Source organism: Fulmarus glacialis, unplaced genomic scaffold (assembly GCF_000690835.1).
Source record: "Fulmarus glacialis isolate BGI_N327 unplaced genomic scaffold, ASM69083v1 scaffold13228, whole genome shotgun sequence".
Lineage (NCBI taxonomy): Eukaryota > Metazoa > Chordata > Aves > Procellariiformes > Procellariidae > Fulmarus > Fulmarus glacialis.
In genome coordinates this window covers 101,506-115,047 of record NW_009227500.1, presented here as the reverse complement: position 1 = coordinate 115,047, position 13,542 = coordinate 101,506, and the positions used below count along the sequence as shown (strand labels likewise).

Genomic DNA, 13,542 nt, shown 5'->3' with positions numbered 1-13,542 from the left:
GTTGGCCCTTACAGATTCTGATCTTGGCTCCTACACGAGAGATTGCTGTGCAGATTCATGCTGTAATCACAACTATTGGAATAAAAATGGAAGGCTTGGAATGCCATGTCTTCATTGGAGGGACTCCTTTGAACCAGGACAAAATCAGACTAAAGAAGTGCCATATAGCAGTTGGCTCCCCAGGTATGGATGTGCTTCATTGTGCTTCAGATACCGTCTGATACTTCACAGTACAATAACTGGTGCTTTTGAAATCTGGGTTCCTTTTTTTAATAATAGAGGGTAGTTTCAAAGGCCAGTGCCAGACACACTTAGACCAGGTATTTTTAGTCAGAGGTTATTCTAAATATGCTCTTTTTAAGGCTTATTAAATTTTTTTTAATTACAAAATTCATAATTAGAACCTTTAAATTAATTTTTTCAACTTTTGTTTTACTTTTTTCTTCATATGTAGGTCGAATAAAACAGCTCATAGAGTTGGACTACTTGAATACAGCCAGTATCCGGCTTTTCATTCTTGATGAAGCAGACAAGCTTCTAGAAGAAGGCAGCTTTCAGGAACAAATCAAGTAAGAAAAACACTTCTCATGCATTTATCAGTAGATTAGATACATATTTGTTAGTCATTTCCGTTTGTTTATCTCACAGTTGGATTTACTCTTCGCTACCAGCCAATAAACAGATGCTTGCTGTTTCAGCTACTTATCCTGAATCACTAGCTAATGCTTTGACCAGGTACATGAGAGAGCCAACATTTGTGAGGTTGAACCCTACTGATCCAAGTCTCATTGGTAAGTAGAAGTTAGTTTATAGTGATGTTGTTATCAATAGATTTAAAACCAAAACATGCACCTTTAAAATTTGTGATGCTTCATAATTTCCCCCCACAGGTGAGTTGATTAGCTTACAAAGTATTTGTTTCCCATATTGATGTATTTAAAACATCAGTGATGAATGTAATTTTGTTTTTTCTATCAGTTCCAAACATATTTCAGCCTTTTAAGAAAAACCTGTCCTGCAGGTTCTTATTTGGCACATGTGTGCTTGTTTAAATTTCAAGTCTTTTTTTCAGCTGCAGTGACACGTGTTAACAGCAGCATAGCACTGTGCGTGTTTTTATGCAAACCCTTAATCTCATAGTATTTTTGGTTTCATGCTCAGGGCTGAAGCAGTATTACAAAGTTGTGAATTCCCATCCGCTTCCACATAAAACATTTGAGGAGAAAATCCAGCACCTACAGGAGTTATTCAGCAAGATTCCATTTAATCAAGCCTTAGTCTTCTCAAATTTGCATAGCAGGTAATAAGTTTGAAATAATCTGTAAAAAGCATGTTCAAAAGCAGTGGTTGTAATGTCCAGTCAGGGATAAACTTATATAGACCTTCTGTAAGGTCTCAAAGCAGTATGCAAATTTCAGATCTGAAATACAGCTAGAGGAATGCACTATGAAGTACTGAAAATAAAGGAATGCTTTAGCATGAAGGTACCTTATGTACTGTTCAGAGTACAGTGAGACCTGATATCCTGTTGTCCTTTTCCATCTGTAAGATGGCTGTTCTAGATGTAAAGATGAAAGTGACAGTTTTGGAATGTGGTTCTTGGCTGTAAAGAATAGCCTGTTAAGAAATGCACAGGGGTTGTTAGGTCTGCAGCTTTATTTACAATTTTCATTGTGTATATTCTGTCAGGGCTCAACATCTAGCTGAAATACTAACATTCTGCTGAGTGCATTTCGGGTAAGTCCATTCAAAACTTTCTGATGCTATTGAAGTTGTGCATAAATGTGACCTAAAATAGGAAAATTAATCTTAAATCACAGTTTGCATGGCCTCTGGTTAAATAACTAAGAATAGCATTTGAAACTTCATAGGTCTTTAGGATTTAAATATTAATTGATTTTTACATTGATTAACTTTCCTGTTTTCAGATTTGTTTGAGAGTCGTTTTTATGAATGTCTAGATGAGTGCATTGGCTTATTTGTAAAGAGAAAGTTTACTTACATTTGCAGGTTGAAGCAGTGTTTCTTTGGAATGCAGATGTTGAATTTAAATCTTTTTTATTTCTAGCTTCTCTATAAAAAGCTCATAGCTGGCACCTAATGTTTTTTAGAAACCTTGAATTTTTACTTCAATGGTGTTTTCCATGGCTTATATGTTTAAGTAAAATTTGTCTAAGTCAGTGTTGTTCAAGTGGCTTAAGTATCTACATATTGGTTTCTCTTTAAAAACAAGCAAAATAATTTTTTTTGTAATGGATTTCCTTATTTTCAAGTGTTTGTTTGTTCCTTGTTTACTCATTTGGAACTGATGTTTGAGGAAGTTTCTCTCAACCTTACTTCTGATTTCATCTACAGTTTTACAAAGCAGTGTTTTCCAGAATTTCAGGGACATAAAACTGAAGAATGTAACCTGTTTCTAATTTTTGTCTTTCTAGGCAGCATGAATCAAAATCAACGACTTGATGCTATGGCTAAATTAAAGCAATTCCACTGTAGAGTTCTGATTTCCACGGACTTGGTGAGTTAGTATTTTATAGCATACATGAGTATTGTACATGAAGTTACTTCAGAGAATTAGATTTGACTTGGAATTGAATAGAACATAGACGTACTGATAAAGCATGTGACTTGAGCACTGTGTGCGACTTATTTTCACCGTGAAACTTAGAAATTGTTCCCTATTCCTCATCTGGTTCAAAAATAATTTTTAGTTTATGTATTGCTTTGCAGAAGCTTATAGATATTTCAGAGCAGTAGAGTTGTTTGCTTTGGATAGGAGCTATGGGAAGGAAGTTTGTTTCTCTAGTACAATAATAATATCCCAATAATAATATCCCAAACAGCTTTAAATAGAGCAGTGGTGATGCTTGAGGCACTCAGCTTTTTTGTGGCTGATGTATTTTTCTCTCCAGTTGATTGTTTGAGGTCCTGTCATGAAAAGATTAATTTTTTGATGCTGAGGGAAAAAACATGCTTGCTTGTATTTGATACTTAGAAGGCATGAGGAAAATGATCCCTCATTTTCATGGTTGCATGCAAAATGCCTGTTCTAGTGTAACGCTGTAAACTGGCTGGAAAATTGTAGGTGCTTTATATGGTGTATTGTAACAACTAAAAGTTACTATATGAGCAGTTACTCCCAAATATGTTGCATTTATTTAAAGATCTGCTCAGCATATTCAGTTACCTTTCCCCTTCTCTCCTCACTTTCTCAAGACATCTCGCGGAATTGATGCTGAAAAAGTGAATCTGGTTATCAACCTGGATGTACCTGTAGACTGGGAAACATACATGCATCGTATTGGCAGAGCTGGCCGCTTTGGTAAAAACAGTCATGTGGATTTCTTGAGCTTGTTCTAGCTTCGCTGGCTCTGGTTAGGTAATAACACTTTCTGTTGTCTATCACAGGAACTTTAGGCTTATCTGTGACATACTGCTGCCGTGGAGAGGAAGAAAACATGATGATGAAAATTGCTCAGAAATGTAATCTTCAGCTTCTTCCTTTACCAGGTATGCTCTATCCTATGAATGCAGCTGTTGTTTTGTTGGTTGTTTTCTGTTTATTCAAAGCTTCAGACAAGTCCACATAAAACTGACATGTATCTTCTCTGCTGAAGTTGCATTAATTTTGGTACAGGTTTTTCATACTCTGCTAATGACTACTTGTGTAACTGCTGCAGTTGTGCGAAGCAATAGAAAATGAACTTAGTGCATGCCTATGGATAGGGAGAGGAACTCTGCATCCAGCTGTTGCTTAAGCAACTACATAACTACTTGGATTTCCAGAAGTCTAGTATTAAGCCTTTCTCAGGCTGTAAGATGCAGTAGAAGAAGTAAGGAAGGAATAATTGAAACAACAGAAGATATGCTACCCTTGCTTTGCCAGAAGCTGTTCTGCTAGAAATGTAGCATTTATCTTCTTACATAGTTCTAACTTTTTACCTGGTTAGGTAGGATATGAAAAATAGGTGACAATAATGCAGTGCTGCGTGTCTTGATCAACTTCTTGATGCCTTCCACGAAGAAAAAGTTCTGGCTATTTGAGCTTTTTCAAGAATTGAAAGGGTTGGTTTGTAGCCCTAACGTAACATGTCTTAACATCTTATTTGCGATTTTGCAAAGCTTTACTTTGGTACTCATTTGAGTTCTAGAGGGAAGGATGCACTTAATTGAGTGCCTGCTTGTTTCCCTTTTGTGCAGAGCCTATACCTCCAGGAATGATGGATCAGTTTGAAGATGGGGAGGTAGAAGTCAAACCTGTTATACATACAGGTGCTTCAGTGAATTCTGACACTGTGTGTCTTAGACAAGAGGAACCAGTACTGCAGCCTGTCCAAAACAGTTTTTCAGAGGTACCTCAGCCTCTTTCTAATCTTCCAGGTGATAATTCTTCTGTAGAAAGGCCAAAAAAGGCTCTGAAGCAAAAGCAGATAAAAAAGCGCACAAATTCTGCAAATACAGAAAAAGGTAGCAGAAACCCCCAAACTTCCAGTTGCCACACAGAACAGCGGAATCAAGTCAAAACTGTCTCCAGAACGGATGGGCAACGTAACACTCAGTGTCCAGATGAGGAGGCCTTAAAAAAAAATCTTCCCAGAATTCCATGCTTGTCTTCTTTCAAAAACCGACAGAACAATCCCTGGAACTTCTCAGAGTTTGTTGAAGACTATGAGTATTTCATTAAAGAAGGGTTGGAGAGAGAGGTTGAAATTTTAAGAAGCTATTCAGGCCCAGGAGAACAATGTGAGCTCCCCAGAAATGGTGGCATAGAGTGGAAAGAGGTGGAACATAATACAGAGATGGTAGCCAATGGTGATGTGTCTGGTGACAGTGATGGTTCGTACAGTTCCAGGGCTTCCTCCAATAATAGGGAAAATAACTCATGCTTTGAAGCATTTTCAGATACACAGGAGAAGAATGCTGTTCCCCCAATGCGTCAGGGTCATGCAAGCTTCTGTCTTACACCAGAGAAGCCTCAGGAGCTATCACAAGTCCCAAAGCAAAACCAAGTGAAAAAGAAGGTGCTGAAACAAAACACTAAACAAAATAAAAACCATTACCATCAATTCCCTAGTCCTTCCACGAGAAAAACTGAAGATGACTGCTCCTGCAGCTCTTGGGATGATGGTGTTCCATATGAGGCTTGGAATTACAAAAACTACTGGAAATCTTATTATCAGGCGTGGCAAAACTACTATGCTGCAGTGTCTCACTATAGGAAAAGTTACAGACGGTTTAACTGGATGAACGCCTATCATGTCAACTCAGTCTATCTTCAGGAACTGCTGAAAAGTGGTGATTGATGTAATGACACCGCTGTTAGGGACGGGCTGGTTGGTGCCATCAATGGACGTTATCTGTGAGAACGTAACTGCTGGTCTGCAAGTACATTGACAAACATAAGCAGACATTGTTTAAGATTGAAGAAAAATGTTGTCTTTTTCATAAGCGAGCTGTGTCTAGGTAAATGTTTTACATGCATTCCAGTGATGGTGTTACAACAAGTTGTTAATAAAAGGAAATGAAAGACAGCTGGATGTTCAGTTGCAATCTTTACAATCCAAAGTAAACAAAGGAAGATAAAAGGTAGCAACTTACATGTAAGAAGTCTCAGTAAGGAGAAAATGCAAACCAACCCCAGTTTTATTTGCCTGACTTGTCTTCCATGCGGCTTTTGGGTGAAGATGAATTCACCATAAGACTAAGAAGTCTGTTTAAAGTTGGACATCATTCCATTTTCTGTAATTCTCTTCTTAAACACCAGGCACTGATTATATACTAGTTAAGTGGCAGAGTGAAACCTGCATCTCAATGCCTGTATTGCTAATTTAAATCCAGTTAATTAACATTGTATAAATAACATATCTATAGCTAGGTGTATGGCAAGCTGTGCAGTAGAGGATGGTTTAATTATGTAGAAAATGCACAGCAATCATAATTGGTCTGTCCCTCTGGGTGCAGCAGTATCAGACTTGCCACACTTACAGGAAAGCTTTAATTAGAAGTGAAATTACCTATTAGTACTAAAACTAATTGGCACTTCCTATTTGGCTTGCACTGCTTTGTATCTAGCTGTCCTGAAGCAGGAAAAGATGAGAGTACTGGCTGGCTTAGGGTATTGACCCTAAGTTGACTCTGCGCTAATTTTGAAACGTGATCCTCTAGCTTTAGTATGTTTGGGATCATAGGGACAGATTTCTTCAAAGTTCACCATAGTCTGTTTGGGTTTTGTGTGTTGGGTTTTTTTTTTTCGATTTTTTGGTTTGTTTGGTTTTTTTTTTGAGCAGAGTAAGGCTGGAAATTTCTTAGTAAAAGCACTGCTTCCTACCTACTATGAACTATACTTCCAAGGAGACTTGCTTCTTTAATTTGGTGAAATGGATGTCTTCAGGGATGCTTGATTGCTCACCATCAGCAACTTTCAAGTTCATTTTGAGGAATACAGTATGTTTTCACTCAGCTTACATAAATCACTTGCTGCCTGAACATTCCTAATGTTGCAAAATTCCCTGTACAAATCCTGTGGTGTCCCTGGCAGCACTTCTGAATTTTCTGTGCAGTGGTGGGTCTAAACTTTATACTACACAATTCCAACTCTCTTCACTGTGCAGGAGAATTGTAAGATTGATTTAGCTCATGAGTGGCATAGAAATGTAGCACAAGGTGGGCAAGCAAGGACGCTGTCCTGCGTGGGGTGGGTTTGCTGTCAGTTGGGGCAGTGGTGGCCCCTGGTGGGTGTCAGCCCTTACTGCAAGAGAGGAAAGTGCTCTGCAAGCTCTTCTGTTCAGCTCTAACTCGGTGGGTGTTAGAAGTCACCTAATAAGTAACTTTAATTTCTGCTTAAAGAATTTTGAAAATTTTAAATGCCTGTAAGTGACACTTTCTAATATGGTTAAGATCAGATCAGCTAACCCTATATGCGATACAGAATGCAAGACTTTGGCCTAAAGGGAATTGCAAAGATGAGATTGCCTTTTAAAAGAAAGGCATAAGATATGCTCTTTAAATGTAGTAAATATCTTGTTAGGAGAAGTATTTTTCTTTCTCTACTTTTTTTTTTCCCTGCCTTACTCCCTTTGTGTCACAAATCACCCCAGGGGAGGGGGCTCTCCTAGGTTTTGTCTGTGTAGTTTGAGAAGGCGGAGACGATACGATTTTGTTTCCAAGATGAATTTTGCTGCAACTTTTAATGTTCAAAAGGAGGATACTGTAAGAGCTACTCAGCTATTTGCATTATTGCTCTCCTATAACATCTCTGTCATCTTGCTGTTTTCATTAATGATTAGAGTTATTAGTAATTAAATGCAACTCGAGTGGCTTAGGCCAACACCCAAAGTTCTCCAAAAGAACCTCCCAGAATTGTTTTAGAAGAAATCTACAGCATCATCTTGGTGTTTGTGGCACATACTCTGTTTAATCCAGATTGGATACATCAGGTACAGCAGTGGCACAAGACTCAATACTGTAAATGGTATACAAGTTTCAACATATGCACTACAATTCCAAAAAAAGACAACAGGAAACTTGGTTCTTCTAGAAAGTTGTTCTCAAATGAAGCTACCTGCAGTTGTATACAGTACATTTTGTATCTGTCTTCTGATGTTCGTAAGCAAAGCCCATTTATAGTACGAAAATAGAAAATAATAAGGTTGAGAGCTTCTCATAACATAAAACTCCTAAAGAAAACACCATTGCATTGGAATGCCTTACTGATTTATCAAAAATATACCATCACACGCATTTTGTAAGATACTTCATTAGTCCGAGGAGCCAATGGGAGCTCCCAGTCATAGTTGCAACAGAACGGAGAAGAGCATTTGATATAGTTGTTAACTTCTCACCCAGACAGCTGTGTGACTTCTGTGACTAGCACTAGTTTAAATCAAAATGAAAAGAAACACGTGCACACGTACACACATAACGTAACAGACTGAGAACAAAACTCAAGAAGGAATTTTCACAAGCTCTTTGTCACCTGGTCTTTTGACTGGTCCACCTGAAGTTTTTCTGGCACAGTTTTTGCATTCTGAACGTAAGTAGCAGTACTTTTCTGGTACGCTTTCTCAGAGTTCTCTATGGTATTTTGTAGGTATTCATGAATTGAGCTTCACTTATTGAAAGAGGAGGTATTAAATTCTATACAGCTTGTATAATTGGCAAAGAGAGGTGAAATGACTTCTTTGAGGTCACTTAGTGATTCATCAAGACAATCAGGAGTAGAACATAGGTTCCTGATGCTAACCCTCCTAGCTGTAATCAATGTGCATGCTGCCTTCTGTTTGTTTTTAAAGTTTTAGAAAGATAATGGCATCGTTAAATGTGAAGCCTAAAAACTTGAGCTCTGAAGTCATATATCTAGTGCAGCTGCTTAAAGTATTGGAGAAAAAAAAAAAGTGATTTTTCAAAAAAATCAATTAAAATATATTTGATTGGTAAATTATGTGGAAAAGGTGTATTATTCACCTAATTTTGAAAGCAGAATAAATTCTTCAGTTCAAAGCTGCTGATGTTCGCAAGCCATCCATGAATGCTGACTTTGTAACTCTGCCATAGTCTGACATAGAAAAAGTATCACAGGATCCAAAGGGATGTTTGCAACCCATAAATTAAATGCAGTTTTTAATATGCTGCATTTGCTCTACAATACATGTAAGACACAACATGTTTACAATCTCTTTACTTAAAAAAGCAAAATATCTGAAGAAACATTGCTTTCTTTAGCTGGTATTAGTCTGATTTTTATGCACATCCCTTAAGCTGTCTAAACTAGAATGATAAATGCTGGTTCGCAGTACTAGTGTATCATCAAGTGTTTCAGGTTGAAGTAGCATTGATTCATATTTAGTAACTGTAAAGAGGGATGTATTTTAAACTACCTATTAATTTTATTCCACACTAAAGCCGTGTGTGTTACTTAGTTTACCTTTTCCCCAGTTCACTTTTAACAATGATAATTTTTGACAGACAAAAGTAGTCTCTGGGATGAGAATTTGCTGTAGAAGGTTTTGTATTCCTCTTATGCTTGTAGGCAGCTAACTTGCAATGTGGAAAGGAGAATAATTTAACCTGGTGTGAGGGAGTATAATGGCAGCAAGAGAGGAAAAAATAAGGAAAGAATTATGACTGAAGAGCAGGGGAAAAATCCTTGACATTGAGACCTTTTAGTCTGGAATAAGCTCTCCAGGGGAAGCGTGGAGTCCTTTCCTTGTAGAATTTTAAATCTAATCTAGAGAAAGCAATGCAATATATTGCAGTGAAGGATCTTGTTCTAGCAGAGGATGGATTATGTTTTTTAATTCTTTAGTTTTTATGTACCGAGATGTGTTATCTGTGGCCTCTTCTTTATGGGTGCCCTTAAGATTTTTAAGGAAAAGGAAAGTAAAAGGTGGATTTTAGAAAGAGTAGATGGAAGTCAAAGCCTAGATGTGAAAGGTATTTCTCATAATTCTTTGCCAACGGGGTGCGATTCCTTCTATTAGCAGCCCAATGCCAGGTGAGAAGAGAGTAAATCTATTAATAGAATATGCTGAAAATCTGTGAAAATATTTTTCCCTCAGAAAAGGCTTTGGAAAGGAAACAAAATGCTTGGAAAAAGGTGTTGCTCCTTTGATATTTTTAATATTGCTTTATGAAAGACTGAAAAAATAATCCCCTTCCACTTGCTTTTTGTACAAACAATCCGGTTTTTTTTAATGAACTTTTCTAAAACTGTAAAAAGTCGTAAGGAATTAGGGGGAGGGGGAAGGCTTTTGAAGTGAACTGCCAATGTACTATTGACATTTAGTTGAGCAGTCTTGCTAATCAGGCTGGTTTGTACTACTTGCCTTTCAGAAAGGCAACAGGACTAGAACCTACCTATGTTTCTGGATGCATCTCCTCCCAGAGGTAGCCCACACCTGAAGAAGCCCTCTTCCATATGCATCAGGAATGACCAGGACTGCAGGGGTATGTGCTGTTTTTTGTATCCGTATCAATGTATGTGTATGGCCCTGGGCATGCATGGCAGTGAGGAAAGGGAGAGGGATGCTGGTAAGACGGGGCAGTACTGGGCACTGCTGGAGAGAATGGTCCAAATCCTTCAGTTCTGGCCTAGGAATTTTCAGGATTGACTTGGCCTTATCTCAGCAATGGTTTATAAGTTGCTATTTAAAGATTATAAAGAGCCTTGCAGTTCAGTAAAGCTAATCGCTTCCCTTTATTGTAGAAATAGGTGGCTGTAGTGCAGTTCCTATGCTCTTCTGTGCAAATGCTTTCCCTTCTTCCCTGCGTTTCATTTGAATGATGCTATGTTATGCCCTACCAACCACTGATACGATGGCGATAGATTCTTGTCTTTCCTGTTTCAATGAATGCATAGTGCTCTCATAATGAGGATGTAGCTGTGTTGGGCAATCCAGGGAGGTTTTGTACAAGCATATTTTTGAGTGCTTTCGGAAGCATTACTCGTCTACTTCAAATCAGTGTATAAAGGGAGCTAATGCCTCCATTAAAAATATTTTTAGCTCTGTTCCTCTAAGCTCAGACTTCCTTAATTTTGTCTGTCTTTATCCTCTGAAAGTCTGTGATGAGGTACTGACTGCATGGGGCAGCACCTGCTAAGTTAATGGTAGAAGAGGCAAACCACATATTTTTGAGCAAGGAAAACAATGATTCCTCTTCCGTAGAAGAGAACAAGGGCCATGGCTGACTTGACAATCTGAGCCCAAGCAGCCAGCCAGATACCCCAAAGACTGTCTTTCCTCCTTACTTTTTTTTTTCCCTCTTAACAGTGTTGGGTTGTGGGTTTTTTTTTTTCTCAAAAAGCATTTTGATTGATAGCAATTAAATGCACCAATAGCGCTTTAGACAAGGGCTGCCATGATTGCTATTTACAGATAAAGAAATGGGTGCAGAGAGATGAAGTGGCTTGTTTACCACTCCACAGTAAATCAGGAATAAGAAAGGCAGCACCGAGAATCCATGTTGAGTCCCTGACTGTAATCGTTTACTCCTGCGCGTTGGAAGGAACAGTATACCCTGTCAGCATAGTAGCATTTAACCCTCATTCTGTGCCAGTGTAAATGAGGTTGCAAGGTGGTAAGTGGTGGAGAGCAAGGCCTCTGATCTACAAGGGTGAGGGTATTCAGATGGGGAGCAGATGATGACAAGTAATGAAATTAAAGCAAAGGAAAGATTAAATTAAAACATCAGGAAAAACTCAGTAATGGTAAGATTAACTGCAGTATAACCTCCTACAGGAAGCAGCAAAGGCAGAGCATTTTAATCATTTAAAACAGGACTAAACATAGTTTTGGGTAACATACTACAGCACTGGAATAAATTACTATAAGCTGGTGCAGCTACTGAAGGCTTAGCTGTAGCCCTAATATTCCTAGAATGTTGTAGGTTTCTAAGGAGGGTATTGAGTTAATGCATCAGCCATCTGAGTCCACTCTATAGACTAATAGGTTAGAAGTGCTAAAAAAGCAGATTGCTAGCTCATATGTTTAAGTCAGCATGTAGATCTATTTATCTATCTGTACATGTATGTGTCTGTATTTATTTATATGTGAATGCATGTATATGTGTATATAAATATTACATCAGGATAGATTATGACAGATGTTAAAAAAAAGTCATCCCTTTGCTGAATCAGCCTCAAACATGCTTTGAGTAGTTCATTTAACTCCAATGTTGGTAGAATCACTGTTCAGAAACAGGACACTTGAAATGTTTCCTCATTATCTACAAGCTGTTGGGGGCTAAGTGCATCGCTATTCGTGGGTGTGAATAGGGCCTTGAAGGGGCATTTGTGCATGACTACAATAATTAGCCAAATGGTATATGGCAAGTGAAAAGGTGGGTGATGTTGTTCCTCACTCTGCCCTTCATGGATCACACCTGTTATGAAAAGGGAACTTGAGAAAGGCAGAATGAAAGAAAAAAGTTACTCTTCTGGGGGGGGGGCGGGGGGGAAATCAATTCTGTTTCAGGACCATGTATTTACTTACAATAAATCACTCCTAGAAAGATCTCAGAAAGAGGTGCTAGGACTGACCACAGCTTAGTTAAAAGTATTAGCTTCTTGGCAGTACCACACAGCGTTACTTCAGTTTTAGAAGTGCATGACTTTTCCCAAACTAAGTGTAGAACTGCAAAAAGAAAATGCTGTCTGTACCACACTTTATCAAATGTTTTCCAAACTCTAGTACTGCTCCCCCTTCTCGAGTGGATGCATGCTGTAGATCCTGTGCTGGGACTGGAGAACTAAAATTGCTAACCTAGTCTACCCCCAAAATCAGTGCAACCCAGAAGCCATTGATGAGACAACTGAGCCCTAAGACTGTGAAAAAGCCAAATATCTCTCTGTCCATGCAAGATATTTGGCTCTGGGGTTAATTATTATCAAGTATAGATCCAGACATTATTTGGCTACTATTTACAATGGGTTGTATGTCCAGTGCTAGTAAAGAAATTTATATATAGAAAACAAAAATAAAAAAGCATGGGCATACATTACAAGAAACCTCTGTTAGACTTATGAACGCTTGATGCAGTTGAGTTCAGTGCTTTCTCATTCTTTGCCATTTGTGTGTACAGTATTAAAAAAGAATCCTACTTTTTTTTTTCTTTTTAAAAATACAGAACTGGTAGTCTAGTCACACTCTTACAAGTAAGTGATAACAAAAATAGAAAGCAGATACCCATGTGGGACTAAAACTACTAAAGCCTGTCTTTTTTTTTTTTTTTTCCACAAATATGTTTTCACAGACAATAATTAGCAGACAAACACACTGTTTGCAATTGCACTGTATTGACTTAAAAGGCGGATACAAAATTGTCTAAATAAAGAATGCCATCCAGGGTGAAATAGTTGTGTGTGTGTGTGTGCACATATATGTGCTGACACATGCTTGTATTTTCCTACTGTGCACCCAATCATGGAAACATGCTCTGCTCTTTGTAATTCAATGTCACTCTGATGTGGTTCTGCTGCACACTCGCACGCACACACACAGGAATGGAAATAGATTTCTGTGACAGGTGGCTTCTTTGTCTAAATCTTTTCCTATAAAAGAAAAAAAATGTGAAATTTTGGTTGGTTTAAAGGTTCTGCTCCATGAAGAAAAAAAATCCACAAAATCCATTGTTTTTCACCTTTTCAGTCGTTTCCTCATGAATAAATATTATCCATTAAAAACCTTTAAAAAGGTGCTGCGATACACAGTGTTATATTTCCATTTTCTTTATTGACTCTCTTGTTGCCATGATGATTCTTTCCCTCCAGCCTTCGCAGGTGATTTTTGCCCTGTACCATGGCACAACACGCTCTCCATGCAGGTTTTTCCTTTAACCAGCCTCTTCCTCCCTCTCCTAATCCTTCCTCAGTCCACAGCATGAATGTGAGTCTGAAGAAAGCTGCCTCGTTAGGTCTCCATTGCTAATCCGATGACAAAATGTCAGGTTGGTCCATCCAGGCACAATTTGCAGCAAGAAAGGAACATGGAGGTGTGGAGGGAGAGGGGCACTGGTCTTCCAGCCTCCTTCTGTGCATGAGACGTC

The 13,542-nt window shown here is 38.3% G+C and overlaps 1 protein-coding gene across 1 annotated transcript; it reads left to right on the top strand.

Moving 5' to 3' along the window:
• Window positions 1-8: 8 nt before the first annotated feature.
• Window positions 9-5,303, top strand: DDX20 (DEAD (Asp-Glu-Ala-Asp) box polypeptide 20; the record flags this gene model as incomplete). Its single annotated transcript, XM_009583155.1, is given in 10 exon segments — window positions 9-183; window positions 455-569; window positions 649-791; window positions 1,162-1,300; window positions 1,690-1,716; window positions 1,718-1,737; window positions 2,436-2,518; window positions 3,217-3,322; window positions 3,409-3,510; window positions 4,201-5,303. Coding segments are annotated over 10 exon segments (2,013 nt in total), but the record flags the coding sequence as incomplete, so codon positions are not given.
• Between the last annotated feature and the right edge of the window lie 8,239 nt (window positions 5,304-13,542).